The following is an 18,127-nucleotide window of genomic DNA, read 5'->3' on the forward strand; positions in this document are numbered from 1 at the left end:
TAATTGCAGCTCATATTTACTCCTCATGAATGTGCTTGTTGCGGTGCATAGAAGTCCTTTCCGTAAAGAATATACGCTAGTTTTGAGTGCGTAAGTCGTGTCTAAAATGCTCATGGCAGCAAGCAGGTTTATACAAGCTCTTGATCAGTTTTCTCAGCTACAAAAAATCAGTTCTTAAACGTAACCTCATTTTCACTAAAATCCAGTTTTAGCAATGTTTCTCAAATTGTCTTACATGTCACTCCTAGTGATAATATGGCTTGATAGGACAAGCTGTGCTGTTCGCCAGTTTAACATTGTTCAGGGCTTTTTTATTTCCAGACAGCGATTTACTGCCTTGTAAAAACAACGAGCTTCAATCAGCCCTGCCGGTCCGTGGAACTGGTTGCTCTGATTGGACTGATAGCTTCTTTTTTTTCTCATGGGCTGTGAAATAAATGAGTAAAGCAGGTTTCAGGCTGCAATTGGGAGCAAGTTTCTTTTTTTTTTACTAAAATATAAGGGAAGGGCTGTTTTTGTAGAGATTTATGTTCTAGGTGCTAATTTTCAAATGGATTTAGCGGATTGGTCTCTAAACTAGTTAGATACATTGACCCTTCGTGGACTAGAAAAGTGTTGAGATTAGTAACTACAATGCTTTAGAAAGTGATTCCTGCTGCTGCACTACCGGAGAAGAAATGAAAGTTACCAAATATATTCATTGTTAATATTATTACTTAAGAACTATCTGATCCGGATCCTTATCGCTCAACACGACCAAGCACTATTGCAAATGTACCGACTGTTAGCATAGATTCTGGATTTTGCTGTAGCATGCAGCTCTTCGGATAGAATGCTATGATGCTATGAGGTAAAGCACTCTTCATGTCTGGTAGCGTTCGCTGACCTAGCTCCTGGTGTCTTCCTGGAGGGTCACTGGCATTCTTCATTTTAACGTTCAGTAATGACAAAATGCGGAATGCATGCGGAGCTCATGATAACCTTCCGGGTTCAGACACCATAAAAATAGAAGAGCAGATACCAGACCGCATATGCATATTTAATTTCAATCCCCAGCTGTCAGCAGGATGTTCATTCCTATCCTTGCGTCCCCAGTTCTACTCGTCACTATTTCACCTTCTTACCCTTGCTATGCCACTCGTCAGTCTTCCATAAACGCTGCGTTTGTATCAGCAAATGTAGGACAAAATATGCAAATGGTGAGAGGGTGAAGCTTAAAAAACCTAGCTGGCATAGAGAGAAGATTTTTGATGGACCGGAAAGCTGCCGGGGCACCTTAACAGCTGGCAAGTGTTTACTAAGGAGGAAGTGGCAGAACATGCATTATTCGATCCTTGCACTTAAGACCAGTGAAAAAAGCTATTACTCGGCTCATAGTGATAAAGACCAGAAAGAAAAGGTCTTAATTCTCTAATACCTATTGATCTTTTGACGAATGTGAACAAAAGCGGAAAATACAGTGCAAAAGAAGAGGTGAGGGTTTTTGTAACATCATAATATTTTGTGAAATAAATGGGCAAATTCCAGTGTTTGGCTGCGAATCCAGGCGATCTGTGTTACGAGCGAGTGCGCTGCATATAAACTACCAAGGCTCGTTGGTTCATAGGCGTTAGAAGAGGTCCAGCACAATTCGTAGCAGTGTGTGGAACTTATTACCACGCTTATGACGAGTGCGGCGAAGTACCACATATGAAGAGAACATGTGCGGTTTCGCAAAAATGCTACAGAATAAGGATCTTACGTATGGCACAAAATCCTTAGTAACAGTTTAAGCTGCACCTACCGGCAGGCTAAATAAAGGCGGTAAAACTAAAAAAACTACCTGTGCAATAACCTCGGTTAGCTTTACAAGACAAGCTCTAGAAAGACAACTGCAGTGCATACAGCCAATAATATTATGAAAAGCAAAAAGAAAGGCATTAGTTCAGCACGTTCTCCCACCTCTTCGTACAAATTGATTTCGTTCAATGTATCACCTTTGCACCTGAAGCCCTGTGTAGTCTCCGACCGAAACATGAGCATGGCTTCATCCATTCGCCTAAGTAAAGTCCTGTAATCTCGCAAAAAGGGATAATTCTTCCGAACGGGTGTGGATAACGAAAGGTGGTAGAAAGGTTCCCTCGCTTCAACGAGACTACGTCTAAGTGTCTGCATTTTGCAGCTTGCAGGCTTGGGAGTGACGCATATGCATCTTCCTTGATGAGCCAATAACAAACAGGATTTGGTGTCATTGACCATGATTGACCTTCCATGTATACGTCCCTTATGTGCAGATGCCAACTTCCTGAAGAGAGACGTCTCACTGTTTTCTCCTTCAGCCAGTATACGTTCCAAAACCGTGTCTTTCACGAAGCAGAGAACAACCTGCTTCTGGTCCAGGGCACGTTCCATCTTGGCGAGAGTGTCTACAACATCCGGCGGAGCTTGCAAGCTAAGCCTTGATACCAGCTCGCTTCTGTAAAAGCTGGACAGCGGCAGAATGGCCAAGAGCCAGACACCGGAAATGATACTTCGTGCGGTGATAGAACGCAAACGTACAGGAATTGGAGCGGAAGTGGCGAAAAATGAGGCCACCAGAAACATCACGAAATCAGATGCCCTTCCAGTTAACCGGACATTTCCCTTCAAATCTGCGACACACTGCACGATTAGGCAGAGCGCGATAGCCAATACTAGGAGACAAACGCCGACCTTCGACCCAACAAGGATTCTGAGGAACGACACTGGTTCTAATTTACCGCGTTTAACATAGAACGTTTCGTGCACATTCATACTGGACGTAGGTAAAGCGAAATCCAATATGAGTGGCCAGGTGACTGGTGCTAATATTCCGCTTATATCAATGCTGCCTGTCACTAGGTCATCAAGAAGAGTTGAAAGATGTGCTATTTTTCGTCTCACGGTAACGTTATATGCTCAAAGTGCATTGATGTTTCTTTGGGTCTCTTTCGGGCAGAACTGCACCGGATTGCTTTCGCGTTTTGTTTTTGAACCGCAGCCAAAGTATAGTATGCTGTTCCTGAGTTTACTGTTCTTCCTTTCGTTCAGAATAGACTCTTGTGAATCAACGCAGCGATCCGCCGAGTATACCATGAAGTCGCCGCGTGCACGTACGTCCCCTATGTAATTATTAACCGCAGGAGGGTGTATCGGTCGAGACGGCCAGTGAACCAAAAAAGCGTTTATTGCAGAAGGTACAGTGCTTTTATAGCTGAAGGGGGTGTGGCAAACAAGGTGCGTATCTTAATCTTGACGAACATGATAAACGGTCGCGCCACCCAGTCGAAAAAAACTACAGAACTGTGTCAAAAATACGACAAAATATTCTGTAGTTCTGTCGTAAACGTCAAATTTTCCTGTAGTTCTGTAGTACTTTTCTGTCGTTCTGTAGATTTTCTGTAGTATATTTCTGTTGTCTGTAGTTCTGTAGTACTTTTCTGTTGTAACTACAGAAATTTCTGATGTTACTACAGAATTTTCTGTTGTCACAACAAGTTTTCCGTCAAAAACCGCACAGAAATTCTGTCGTAACATCAGAAAATTTTCTGTAGTGTTTTCCGACTGGGCAGGCATGGCACGTGCGTCATTCGCGATACATCTTCCCTCCTGTGCAGAATAGATGCGAAGCACTTGGTTGAAATTTCGGTCGTACCGCAGGCGTTGGGGTGGTCTGGTATCTCTGGTGGATCGGCGCAGTGGAGGAGCCTGCGGAGCTGTCGAGCTCACAGGCGGTCCAGTCGTTGTCACTTGTGGCGGTGCCTGCGGAGAGGTCCCGGAGCTCACAGACGACTGTCCTGTTGCAACGGGTGTTGTGGGTTGCAGCGCTGCACTTGGTGGTTCGCTCTCCGAGTAGCCACATTCGGTGGCTTCTTGCTGGAACAGCTCGCCAGTTCGAAGTAAATGCTGTCTGTTGCGTCGTAGCACGCGGTGGTCCTCGGTAACTACTTGATAAGACCTCGGTGCAACTGTTCCGGCTACTTGAGCGCGGCGATTCCATGTCCTTTCCCTCACCCTCACGACATCGCCGGTTTTGAGCGGTGGTAGCATTCTGCCTCGAGTGTCTTCCTGAGCTCGTTTGAACACCGGTCTGCTTGGCTGCAGCCGGAAGTCTGGGAGCCGCGTGCGAAGTCTCCTTCCCTGCAGCAGTTCACCAGGGGAGCGGCCATCTTCGAGCGGAGTGGATCTGTAGCCGAGCAACCCGAGCCAGAAGTCCTCCTTTGTCTCATCCGTTTTCTTTAGGATCCTTTTCACTATCTGGACCCCCATTCTCGGCGAGTCCATTAGAGCGCGGGAACTCTGGGCTCGAGGTGACGTGGTCGAAGTCATACCTAGATGCAAAATGAGCAAATTCGTAAGACGAAAACTGGGGCCCATTGTCCGTGTGGACTTCAATTGGAATCCCGTATCTTGAAAAGATGGCGCTCAACTTCTCAATGACTGCACTGGATGTTGTATGAGTCAGCTTTTCTACTTCCGGGAAGTTGGAATAGGCATCAAAAACGGAGAGGTATGAGCTTCCTCCATGTTGAAAAATGTCAACGCCTACATGGTACCATGCATGGTTCGGTGTAGGTCTGATCATAAATGGCTCGCTTTGCTGTTTGTAAGCGTATTTTCGGCAGACTGCACAGCTCTGTAACAGCTGTTTTAGATCGGAGTTCAGCCCCGGCCAGAACACTAGGCCTCTGGCTCTTGCTTGGCACTTGTTCAAGCCCATGTGTCCTTCATGAATGCGTTGCAGAACTTCCTTTCTCATTGACTTCGGAACTACAACTTTGGTGCCTTTAAGTACAATTCCTTTAATCAATGACAGCTCGGATGCGAATGGCTTCATTATGCCCAAAATTTCACCTTGACCATTAATATAGCGTATCACTGACTGCAAGTCCGGATCTTTTGCCGTTGCGTCGGCCAGACGGCCCAGCGTTTTTGCGCTTACCAGGTCTGACACGACTCCAACTGCGTGGACTTCAACGTCTTCGGTGTCATTTGGGTAGTCCTTGGTCTCTGCCCTTGGAGCCCTTGATAGCCTGTCTGCGAGGAAGAATTTCTTGCCTGGTACATACCGAAGGTCAAAGTCATAAATAAGTAGCCTCAAAAAAAAAAAAACGTTGAAGCCTGGGTGACGTATTACAGATTCCTTTTGTTGCAACACCAATCAGCGGGCGGTGGTCAGTTTCGATTACAATCTTGCGTCCGTACACGAAGTAATGAAATTTTTCACAGCCGAACGTTATCCCCATCGCTTCCTTTTCAATCTGCGAATACCTCTGCTCTGGGCTGGTCATTACACGCGACGCATAAGCGACCGGACGCCAGTTTTCCCCGCGACGCTGTAAGAGTGCAGCCCCCAAACCATTCTTTGATGCATCTGCCACAATTTTAGTTTCCTTGGCTGGTTCAAAAATAGCTAGGAGAGGTGCACTGCTAAGCATGTCGCAGATCGTCCTCCACTCACTACCGTGATTGTCGGTCCACTCGAACACAGAGTCCTTTTTGATGAGGCTGCGGAGAAGCGTAGTACGTTCCGCTAGATTGGGCAAGTACTTGATGAAATAATTGGCTACTCCTAGCATTCTGTGCACCGCTCCTTTGTCCGTTGGGAACGGAGTCTCCCTCAGTGACTCAGTTAATGCTGGGTTAGGCTTTATTCCATCCTGGCTAATGACATCACCCAGGAATTCAATTTCCGTCACGCCAATCTTGCACTTTTCGGCATTGAAAGTTAAGCCGGCTTTTTCTGCCACCTGCAGCACGTTTCGTAGGCGTGCATCGTGTCCTTCCTTAGATGCGCCCCATATCAGAATGTCATCTATGTATATTCTTACACCTTGGCAGCTGTCAAATATTTCTGTCAGAATTTTCTGGAATATTTCCGGGGCTGATAAGATTCCGAACGGGAGCCTTAAAAATCGGTAGCGGCCGAATGGAGTACCGAACGTGCATATAGTTGCTGTGGCGTCATCTAAAGGTACCTGATGAAACCCAGACTTTGCATCGAGGAGCGAGAAGTACTTAGCTCCGGCTAGCTCAGCTTCTATGTCCTCGCGTCTCGGCATCTGGTAGTGCTCTCGCTGTATACACTCGTTGATGCTTCTAGGGTCCATGCAAACACGTAGTTTCCCGTTTTTTTTTTCCACGATAACCAAGGGGCTCACCCAATCTGTTGGTTTCTGGACCCTCTCAATGATGCCACTTCGCTCCATGCGCTCCAGCTCCTCCCTCAAAGGCTCCCTCAGCGCCAAGGGCACCCGTCGAGCTGGCTGAACAACAGGCGTCGCATCCTTTCGTAGGACCATTTTTTACTGGCGGCTCACGCAGCCGGTTCCCTGAAAAAGCTGGCGAAATTCATTCAGGACGTCCTCACTGCTGCTGGCGGTGGTGCTTCCTGGTTTTACAGCGTCCACAGCACGCGACACGAGATCGAGGGACTCGCTTGCTAATAGTCCAGTATGGCTTGGTTGCCCTTTTTCACGACGTAAAAGTTAATGTCTTTAGACCGGCTGTTCACGATCACTGGTAGTCTTGCCACACCGAAGTGCCGAATGACACCACCACTGTATGATCGGAGCACCGAAGAGCTCGGTTTCAAATCGCCTGCAGTTTTGCACCGTCGGTAGATAGAGTACGGTAGTAGGTTGGCTTGGGACCCCGTGTCCACTTTGAAATGAACTATCTGGTCCGCCACTTTTGCCTGCACTACCCAGTCTGCCTTGGCGTCAATGCTCGAGACTGTTACATCGAGAATATCGAAGCTTTCTTCTTCCTCGCCAACTTCTCTGATTTGCGGGCCCTTTCTGCAGCAGGCTGCGAAATGGTTAGCACTCCCGCACACGAAACAAGTTTTGCCGAACGCTGGACAACTGCCGGGTATCGCGTGAAAACGGTTGCACCTGGCGCATTTTCGAGATTGCTTCTTGGCTAGCGGTCCTTGCTTATCGGACTGTTCCCAGGCTGATGCGTTTTGTACTGCTTGCCCCGCTCTGTGAACCTGCTCGGACTGCTTCTTGACGAGCGCTACATGCTTATCAGGCTGTGGCCCCCAGGCCTTGTTTTGTAGCGAAGCTGCTTCCTCCGCTTTGCAAATCTGCTCAGCCTTGACAAGCGTCAAGTCTTTTTCCTTGAGCAATTTTTCACGCAGTTTCGAGTTGTTAGTACCAAACACTATTTGGTCACGGATGAAAGAATCGGCAAGCCCCAAAAAATTGCAGCTTCTCGCTTGCTTCCTTAGGTCTCGCAAAAAATGCTCAAATGGCTCCCCTTCGCCTTGCACTCTTGTCCGGAATATGTACCGCTCATAAACGTCGTTCTGTTGCTCCTGGCAGTAATCCTTGAACTTCTTAACAACGGTATCGTAGTCTTGCTTATTCTCGCTCTCGAGGAAAGAAAAGTTGTTAAATACCTCCAGTGCGTCGTCTCCGGCAGTGCTGAGCAGCAGTGCTGTTTTGGCAGCTTCGGATCGGGGCTCTTTTGAAGTTTCTGTCGCTTGCAGAAAAAGCTCGAATTTCTGCAGGAACAATTCCCAGTTCTTGGCGATATTCCCCGATAGTCGCAATGGTTCAGGAAGCTTCAGCAGTTGTTCCATCGTGGTTTGTCCTCAGTTGGCAGGTCCCCGACGTGATCCCACTTCTGACACCATGTAATGGTCGAGACGGCCAGTGAACCAAAAAAAAAAAAGCGTTTATTGCAGAAGGTACAGTGCTTTTATAGCTGAAGGGGGTGTGGCAAACAAGGTGCGTATCTTAATCTTGACGAACATGATAAACGGTCGCGCCAGGCATGGCACGTGTGTCATTCGCGATACAGTTTGTAATATGTATTTATTGCGGGTGTTAAAAAACAAGATAGCATTACTTAAGAACACGCACTAGTGTGACGACAGCATAATATTGTCATCATGTATGGTACATAGTACATACACATACTTTGTGTGACATAAGGAACTGAGTGAACAAAAGATATCAATACGTAGTGCATGTGCGATAAAACAACCAACTGATGAATGAGTAACAAGATAGCGCCGACACTTGTGCGACAAATAAAAAAAATGGTTAAAGATAATGATACTCAGTGTAATATGCGATAAAGAACTGAACAATTAATGGATGACAAAGATAGCGTATACGCACACACTTGTGTGCCAAACAAGCAACTTATATATGTTTAAATAAATACAACGCTTCTGTTGCAAATGGAGTGTACATAGAAAGTGCACATCGGGTGAAGGCTGCTACCTCAACTGCTGTTGGCGGATCCGCGTTACCGTCTTCGTCCTCGTTCCACCGCATACGCGTTAAGATGTAGTCCTTGTAGCTAGGAGGGGCGACAACACCGTACGCAAAGCAGCGCGTATCTCTCCTGTCGTATCTGCGCGTTAAACAAATACGTTGCAACTTTGGACACTTGCTCTGCATAGACTGCAAGAATGCCTTCCGCGACGTGCGCGAACAATAGCGTGGAACTAATGTTACGAGGTTTTTGAGGCCTTTGAAGGAACCAACAAAGTTCAAAATTACAGTGTCGATGACACCGACTGCCTCACCCAGATACATGTTTTGGACGTTCGAAAACGCCCCACTGGTTAGGTGTGTTACCAACCTTATGTCCGATATCGGTATAGACTGCAGAAACAATGTTTCTACAGTTCCGCACGCACTTTCATCAAGTTGTTGCTGCATAAAGGCGATAACGCCACAATGGTTGCACTTCGTTGGCGCAAACGTGAAAAAAGTGTCATCTAAACTTGCAACGATTACTGCGGCGGTCGGTAAAACAAGTTGCAAGTTGTTTGCTGCCCCCAAACAATGACATGATGATACAACAGTTGTTGCGTGCCTTATGCATGGCTCATCCGGAGCCCGAGCTGCAGTAGCCGCATCCGTGTTCCTTCTATGCCTCTTTCTCCGCACGCCAACTACCTCATGAGCGACAAGCGCACGGCGACGATTGTCTTGCGTGAACGTAAGCGGGGGGGGGGGGGGGAGGGTCGCTGCCGAAACGGTGTTCTATAGTAAAGCTATCCGTTACTATCTGTGTTAGGCAGTCGACAATCTCCTGCGGCAGCGTTGTCTTACATTCTCCGACATCGATGCCAGAGAACGCGTTGCGGCCACTTTTGCTTGCAGTGAGGTTAGCAAACATCGCAGTCGTTGCAGTTCGCAACCTAAATTGGGGCAACAGCACGTGTCGACACTCGGGAGATAGTGTTGCTAAAAAGTTGCAAACGCGCTTTACGAAAGGAGTTGATAGAGTAAGCTGCCGCGGACCGTTTGCAAACAGCGGAAGGAGGGTTGCACTGTCGACTCGCCAACACTTTGCATGGATTTGTAGGCTTTGAGACGGCGCCAATGCTAAGCATTCCTCCAATGCATCCACAAAGCTAGTCGACATTTCGTCCACATACACTGTTGCGTTACAAACGTCGGGGCAACATCGTTGCCACTTCTGACCCGCGACCGAGGTAACAAACACTGCTCCGGACGTGAACTTAAAAACGACTGGAGCACTGGGTCGCTCGGCGTTCCACGTTGTCACCACCTTCGCAAAAAATGGGGACCATTTTGCAACGGCAACTTCCAACGCCGCTATGGTCACGCGTCCAATTCGTCCGGTTGCCACGGTCGCGAGAAAATCTTCGTCTTGTCCACCCGCAGCCACCGCCGGTCGTTGTTTCCTCGGATCCATACGTGGCTGCATTTCGTTAGTTATTATGGCGGTCGGGCCGATGTATTGCACCGCCCACCACCCGCAGCTCCACTCATGCAAAACAGGCATGGCGCCTTGCGAGAACACTCCGTCGTCTTAGTATTCGACTGATGGAGGAGCAGAAGAAACCGTTGGTCGTTGCGGCTCCCTTCCGGCTTCCAATTGCTGTACTACGTCTTCGATGGCATTTTGTAAAATTTGCCACGCATCCGCTCGATTGATCGCAGAAATGCGGTCCGTGATGGACCTCACCCAACCCAGTTCGAAACGACTCAAGAGAAAGCCTAAAGTCTCTTGAACTACCGGAGGCGGGCTTTCATGCGTTGCGTACCGTGAGAGTCTGGGTGGCGGTACCGTCTTTGCCAAAAGTAACCAGGCTGCTCCAAAGGCTGTCGGAGCAAGCAAGCGGCCGTGTGGCGGCGTTGCGCTCGCTGTGGCTTATCGGTGCTCGTCAGCTCCGAGGGTACAACAGCTGACGTAACTTCGCACCCTCACTCTTGCCCGTTGGATGATAAAAACTAGGCGCGTATTATCTGTGGGCTGCGGTTTCACGCGTGCGGAGCCTGGTTGTGCCCAGCGAGGGCGCTCAGTATAGCGACGGGGCTATTATCTTTTCTCGGCAACTGCGGGAAACAGAAAAGCAGGGGATAGTAGACACGGCGAGCTCTTGTTCGTTTCTAGGACGAATATGTGCTATATTTGCCGGACAATGCTGCTCTGAAATAAGGGTCCCGCGAACAAGAAAGCAGTCATGTGCATTTAATGGCTAAGTGTGAGGAAGCTATCATTATAGTTTGTTACCTAAACCAAAACTTACCTACAAGCAAATGCAAGAATGTGTTAGAATAAACCTTTGCTCATATTTATACACAGCCGCCCCAAGGGACTAGCACAATTTTACAAGCCTAAAAGAGAGATAAGGTGGCTTGAAAGGGTTCACAAGCTTTCCCATAACTAGGTACCGGAGTTGCGGTCAGTAAGATGGCAGTAGGCAAGGCACACCGGAGAAAGCATGTTGAAATTTCAAGGTGCGTTGTCATTCTTTATGTACAGGGGCATCAAACACGCAGGAAAGCGCAATTCTGCTGGTGTGTTTCAGTAGCCGATTGCAGACCACAAGCACGTGTAATTATATAGCGAGAAACGCGACATTTGCTTCAGGGTGGTTGCCGAGAAGAGCGAATAGTCCCGTCGGTTTAGTGAGCGCCATCGCTGGGCATAACCGAGCTTCGCACACGTGAAACCGCAGCTCGCACATCATACGCGCCTAGTTTTTATCATCCAACGAGCGAGAGTGAGGGTGCGAAGTTACGTCAGCTGTTGTACCCTCGGAGCTGACAAGCACCGATAAGCCACAGGGAGCGCAACGCCGCCACACGGCCGCGCACTTGCTCCGCCAGCCTTCGCAGCAGCCTGGTTACTTTTGGCAAAGACGGTACATCGTCGCCGCTGTCGTCGGTCGCGATGCCAGGTTCATCAGACGATCCGGATAAGTTGCTCATTGCTGTCGTCGGGAAAAATTTTCAGTGGTACAATCGTATATATATACAATATATTGTAATCGTGTATGTCACATTCTCTCCAACCCCACACTTAACTAGCATGACTGTAGCACAAGATACCAGATCGTAACAACTGTTAAGAACATCATGCCGTATGTATAACTGTGTATATATAAGATTGTGTACATCCCCCCCCCCCCCCCCCCCCTTAAACTAGCGTGACTATACTTTCTGTTGATCTGCATACAATCGGAATGAAGATTGTTATATCATGGCGTTACATACGAATGAGATTAAAATTCAGTCTAAGTCGTAAACTGGTAAGAATATTCACTAAAGTGTACTGTAGTGGGCGTTATTATTGTTAGATAAATCACACCAAAAACGCGTTAAAAATGAAAATAAAATGTTGTGAACAATCTTTCGTCGTTATAAGCTACGTCGCCATTCAAGCGGTGGTTACAACACAGAGACGTGACACGTACATGAAGTGTATTGTTATTATTTATTCACTTCTGGACGATGTTGCGTTGTAAAAGCATGACGTCAAGTCTCTCGAGTAAATCTTCCATGTGGTGCACATCTATTCTGTCTCTAATGTTACGCCATCGGGTCATCTTGTCTTTATTAGGATCGTCGTTCAACACGGCCTGTATCACGGCAGCACCGTTGTTCACGTTGCGAGACAGAACTTGGGCCAGACCGTCCACTCTTCGCACGTCCATATTCGTTTCATAGTGATGTTCAACGAAAGCGTGCAGTCCTGTCGTGCACGCTCGTTCGCCTACCGTGATGGGTCGTTCCTTTGTCAAAATCTTTAAATATGCTAGCGTCTCGAAAGTAACGGGAGTCACCGATTAAATAGGAGCGTTTAAGTCGATGCCATCCGATATAATGCACGCCGAGTCCGGCACAATGGGAAGCACGTCTCTTTGCGTCCATTCGTTGGTCGGTCGTCTGTGCATCGAAGCGACCCAGCCCATGCGGTCGCTGACCAAATCTCCGTACGACGAGTAACACCGACGCGTAGAGACGACATGACACGTTACTGTAACGGCTTCGAACACGTGCGTGCTGTGATGCGTGGACATGTATGCGTATACCACCGCTCTAGCACCATCGTACTGCTTACCGCTGCCTATCCTCTCTTTAGCAAATACTTTGCCAATAGAGACCCTCTCACTCGGCGTGAATCTGCCTCCTACTAAACTTCTAGTAGACGTCCACCACGCAGGCGTCGACGTCGACGACGTAGCAGGGGTGGTGGTGGTGGTGGCTGACGGAGGACGCGTGTCGACGCTGTATCGTATGCGCCGATCAAACAGCATGCGGCCTGGATCGTTCATGTCTAGAATGACGGTAGCATGCGATTGATTTGGAGGACAAGTCATGGGTAGACGAATGGATCGTTCGAATGAAGCCTTGAAATCGTTATTACATTCCATACCTTTTCCTTCCCAGAACACAAAATCTATTCTCTGTCGTTCACAGTGATTACCGTTGTTGGTTCGTTGGTGTATGACAGATGCATGCACCACGATCAGCGTGAAAAAGTCGAGAAACGTGTGTCCGACGTCTATCACCAGTTCCCGATGAGAACAACATGTGCAGTTCGGATTGCATCGGAGCAAATCTCTGTGTGCGTTGGGGATAATGTAAGTGACAAACGTGTGCAGATACGGCGCGGACGTCTTGTAAAAGTAGTACACGTTCCCACTGTTGGCGTAGTCCACCAGCACGATGGGGCTGCACGACGCTACGTGGTTGAACCACACGATGCGAGCTCGTCTCGAGTACGTCGTAACAATGTTCTTGTCGAACCGTTTGCGATAGATGCTGTTGGGTGACACGCTGTTCAACACCATATTGACTTATTCAATGTCACAGTTGGGAATGGTGTAAGGGACGTGAACGCATTTGAGGCGTTTTACCATGCCGGTAAAAGCATCGTATCCGTAACGCAGCAAGTGCGCGACCACTTTGAATTCTCTCTTGGTCATTGAAACTGAATCCAACGACGCGAGATCGGGCCATATTCTGCCGAACAAATGCGTGCGTAACGCGCTCACCAACCGTTTGCGGTCGCAGTGAAAGGATCGAGTGCATATGCATACGGTCACGTACGACGCTGCGTTAGTCGTTGTCACCGACGAATCACGGTTGTAGTCTAACGTCCTTTTATCCGCGGTAGCTACGACGCACGAGTGGCGGTCCAACATTGCGACAACTGTGGCTGCTGCCGAATGCGTCGACACATCGTTTCCATTTGTCGCCAGTAGTCGTAGTTGTGCACATTCATCCCCGAGTAGAACGTATGACAAAGTTACCGCTTCTAACGCGCTGCATATCCGACTCCACACGCTTTCTTGTTGCTGCTGCTGTCCTCCTGGCTGACGTTCTTCTTCTTCTTCTTCTTCTTCTTCTTCTTCTTCTTCTTCTTCTTCTTCTTCTTCTTCTTCTTCTTCTTCTTCTTCTTCTTCTTCTCCTTCTTCTCCTTCTTCTTCTTCTTCTTCTTCTTCTTCTTCTTCCTCCTCTTCTTCTTCTTCTTCTTCTTCTTCTTCTTCTTCTTCTTCTTCTCCTTCTTCTTCTTCTTCTTCTTCTTCTTCCTTTTCTTCTTCTTCTTCTTCTTCTAAGGTACATCATGGCTACCAACCACGGCCACCCGATGGCTTGAGCTGGCAGCCCAGCGGCAGCCGCTTATGGCAGCGGCAGCGCCCCCACTAGGCAGTGGCTCTGCTCCATCTGCGGCGCGCTATGGCTACCGGCCGCGGCCACGCGATGACTTGAGCTGGGAGCCCAGCGGTAGCCGCGCCTGTTACCATGGCGATGGCAGCGGCGCCGCTCCATCTAAGGCGCACCGTGGCTACCGGCCGCGGCTACGCCAAGGGGTGGAGACCTGAAGTAGTATTGCTTAGGCAAAAAAAAAAAAAAAATGCGGCTACAGCCAACTGGCAGGCTGCTCGATTCAGCAATGTTAGTTCAGCCGTTTGTTAACACAATGAGGTCACAATAACGTTTCTAGAATGTCCTCGAGTGCGAGTGTATATCATATTCTATTAGGAGATGATACGCTGCACACAGGCTCAGCAGTATGTCTGCGATTCTTCAAAATGGCGTGGACTGTCGGGCATGTGTCCCACTCCTACTGCGAATGTCGCAGCCTTCTAATTGAAAATATTACGTGCTCCATTGTAAAAATGTAACTAGTTTCTACTGCAACTAATAATCTGTCTGCATTTCGGCGATATTCAGGTTGCCTAGACGGTTTCTGATATATTTGGCCGGCAGATGAAGGCTAAAAAACAAAAGCCTAAACATTTGTTAAAGAACATCTGCTCTCACTGAAAAGGTCTTTCCCAATCCACACGGTGCACCGGCCTCGCTGCAGCAGTCAGCACTATAAACTCGTCCATCGGCATTGGGGGCGGCATGTAATCGAACACCTCTATGCAGCTGGATCAAGTTGAATTTTGTCGGCAGATATCAATTTCAGCCCTAGCCTGTTGAAGCTACAAGCTGTTCATTTTTAAGGGAGCGACATAGTTGGAGTTCATAGCGAGACATCTACACCGGATGCAAAGCTATAGCCCTTACCATCCACTTGCATTTGCTGCCCCGAATCGGCAAAACAATTCAGCCACGTCCTGTGGTTTACAACACGTTTCACGAATCTACGCTGTTTTCAAGTACGATGTTGCCGAACTCGTCTATAAATGTCCTTGGAGACCACAAACATCCGTCAGCTAATACTTAACTCTATCATGTAGTAAAACATTTGCCATCTGCCATTTCTCTTGTGTTAGGTGTTACAGTATTGGCTAGGAAATAGAGTGACGAGCAATATATAAGTGACGGGAGCTTTCTGCAGGCACGGCATGGATCAGGTGTTTAGGTATCGTTGCTTCAAAAAGGGGTGTCTGTGACGCTGAGGAGGCAGTTTTCGAGCGGATCAAAATCGCTGCAGAATTACAAAGTGGAAGTGCTAGATCACAGCACTTTAGATGATTGCCTAGGTGACCTCAGGTCGTCTGCGATAACTGTGCAGCGCAATGTATTTCGTCACGGCAACAAGCATCGTCATCTACGTTCTAGCAAAAACCTCAAGAAATGCACTGGCCGCTCCTTTGGGCGACGAAACTCCACTAGGGATGCACAGAGGTATTGTACGACGTCTACTTTCTCTAACGACCGTTTGCTAGCTTTAACAATGAAATCCTTAGTTAAAAAGGTGCTAATTTGAATAAATTAAGCAGGCATCCTGTATCAGCAGTCGTCGATGGTTGAGAATACAACAAGGCGTCGCACAGAGAAAAACTCGACATTCCTTATGTCACGATGAATTTGTAACATATGCGTACAAGCAGGTTGAAGCAATCACCTTGACTCGGCATTAATCCGATTACTACAATTCTGCGAAGGCAAAGGGCTTCGCCTCAGCATATTAATTGGACTCGGGAGTAGCTGTCACATTGACTTTAATTAAGTGTATCGGGATTCTGGGGCTCGTTTAGAGTATCGGCAAAGAATGGCTTAGCAAAAAAAAGTGTTGCGTAGAGAAAACCAGGTTTGCTCGAGAAATCTTTGAATCACACGTGAAATAGAGGAATTGAAAAGTAAGTAAAAGGCTACCCAGTTTGCGACTAGAGGGACGCAAAATGATTCACAAGTATTTGAGACGTGTATAAATATATAAGCAAAATCTGCTTCTTTCAAACAAATATTAAAGTTGAGATTAAAATCTAACTCATGATTTCTTCTTGAGTCATGCACTCTACCCCTACACGTTGCAGGCATACTTCGCCGGTTTGTGAAAGCGCTTTTACGTCGATGCCGTGTGGCCTTTCATACCATGTTTTAAATTGCCAATGTATGCAAATGTTTGGTTTTGTTTGGTTTGTGGGGTTTAACGTCCCAAAGCGACTCAGGCTATGAGAGATGCCGTAGTGGAAGACTCCGGCAATTTCGACCACCTGGGGTTCTTTAACGTGCACTGACAGCGCACAGCACACAGGCGCCTCGCTTTTCGTCTCCATCGAAAAGCGGCCGCCGAGGCCGGGATTCGATCCCGCTGCCTTGGAAACATTAGTCAAGTGCCGTAACCACTGCGCCACCGCGGCGTGTATGTGTAAGTGTAAAGAGTGACTAGTATAGGAACTAGCTGTATTAAGCGAGTAGAGTAGCGCATATTTCTAAAGGGAAAATGAATGCCAACGCGGATCCATAAAAGAAGCCGCGGACGGGAGTCATTTGAGATTTTTAGCAATGCGGCTTGCTCACCGTTTACCGCTACCGTACGCTGTCACCACCACACGCGCTGATTCTCCGCGGCGTGTCGGATGCCCCTTGAATCTTGCGGGTACGCGGCGCCATCTGGCTTCTCCAGGGCGATCTGCGCATGCGGGATGGTAGCGGTAGATGGTAGCGCTATGCTAAAATTGCCTCACACTGTCGCGTGATACGCTGTTATGCCAAGAAGGTCTCTGTACTAGCCGCGGTTTTGGAAGCAGTGTCAATAATTTGTAACCAAACTTTCTTCACGCAATTTCTTTGAGGCCGTAATTTTTCCGTGCAGATGACATAAACGGAGAGTGTATCTCACCTAAAGCATTGTCTGCTTAGACGCGCTAGTATTTACTTTAGTTTAGTGAAATATCACGAAAGCGTACAGTTTAAGAAAATTATCTTCGTCAATGTGTCGTAGAAATCAAACTTTCCAGGAGATGACATTTCTGAAGCGTCTTGTCGTAGTTCCGTCAACGTAAACGGCTAATAACTACTGAACTAGAACGTGAGGTAAATTACAAATTTAGCACTGAATTGCCTTTGTGTTTAGTCCCGCACCTGATTCACTCGCTTACGGCCTGTTCCTGTCCTCCTCACAGCATCTTTTTGTTGTGAAATAAAATTTTCAAATTTCGAATTTCAAATTTCAATGTGAATGCGCAGCTGAAGTTGCGATGATGTCAGGACACTACGAAGGCGACATCGTACTTCCACGGACTAATGGCGTAAGTGAAGTGACACATTTTCATTTCATTTCATTTATTTCACTCAATGCAAGTAAACGAGATGAAGAGCTTTTCTTGTTTATATTTACTATATTTACTACTTTCGTACACGTACTGTACGAGCCAGATAAATACGAATCATTGTTTGCTCAATTCCTTTTTCCGTGTCCTACTAAGCAGCGCAGCCTTTATTAGAAGATGTTCTAATTAGCCCAGTCCCAAGCACTTCTTAATGCATCATAAGCCGGCAGATTCGCGGGTATTTTTTACAGTGCCTACCAAGCAGCACTTGTGACACACTTGACCCGTTTTATTACCTAAAATGTATAGTTTATATTCAGGCATGACTTGTCGGAAAACTGCATGCCGACTAAACAGAGATATCGGGATGTACTCAAAGTAGAACTGTATTCACAGCCGTTTTGTATTGTGAAGACTATAGAAATTATTTATTATTACTAAACATTTGTCTTGAATTGGTGTGGGTTCGTCCTACATATCATGAAACGATGACATAAAGAAGTGCTTATTCAGATTAGTTGCGTTTGGCTTTAAACAAAAAAGCAAAAAAGCCCAAAGAATTATTTGCACAAAAAAGCCCATGAAATAAATTGGAATTGCGTGACGTAGCAGTGAATAAAAACAAGGAGGCTTTAACTGTCGCCGCTGTTTGAAAGCACTAAAACGCGTGTTCTGGCATGTATGATAATTATTTTTGCAACTCATCTAAACGTAAGCAATAAGACTTATTTGAATGACACATTTAACATTTAAATTATCCACGAATATGCACACAGCGTCGCCGCTGCTGTGACCGCCTCCTCATGTGACCGAAGGTGCTATGTTTTTAAAAGTGCTCGTGGAGTATCCTACGTTCTCTACTACCCCGGATTCACGCCAAAAGTGTCTTTT

At 47.2% G+C, this 18,127-nt stretch overlaps 2 protein-coding genes across 2 annotated transcripts; both read right to left on the bottom strand.

The window, feature by feature from the left end:
* Positions 1–355: 355 nt before the first annotated feature.
* LOC146189451 (uncharacterized) lies at positions 356–5,072 on the bottom strand. The gene is made up of 4 exons (XM_084605272.1): positions 4,940–5,072; positions 3,563–4,328; positions 2,304–2,464; positions 356–426 (listed from the first exon to the last, which is right to left on the bottom strand). The coding sequence occupies exons 2-4, from the start codon at positions 4,324–4,326 to the stop codon at positions 356–358; spliced, it is 996 nt and encodes a 331-aa protein (XP_084461398.1). The 5' UTR covers positions 4,327–4,328; positions 4,940–5,072.
* Positions 5,073–6,439: 1,367 nt separating this feature from the next.
* LOC146189452 (uncharacterized) lies at positions 6,440–7,585 on the bottom strand. Its single transcript, XM_084605274.1, has one exon. It carries the CDS (start codon positions 7,583–7,585, stop codon positions 6,440–6,442), a length of 1,146 nt encoding a protein of 381 aa, XP_084461400.1.
* Positions 7,586–18,127: the final 10,542 nt, after the last annotated feature.

The sequence above is a fragment of the Amblyomma maculatum genome, chromosome 5 (assembly GCF_055883805.1).
Source record: "Amblyomma maculatum isolate TAMU_Amacu chromosome 5, ASM5588380v1, whole genome shotgun sequence".
NCBI classification, from domain to species: domain Eukaryota; kingdom Metazoa; phylum Arthropoda; class Arachnida; order Ixodida; family Ixodidae; genus Amblyomma; species Amblyomma maculatum.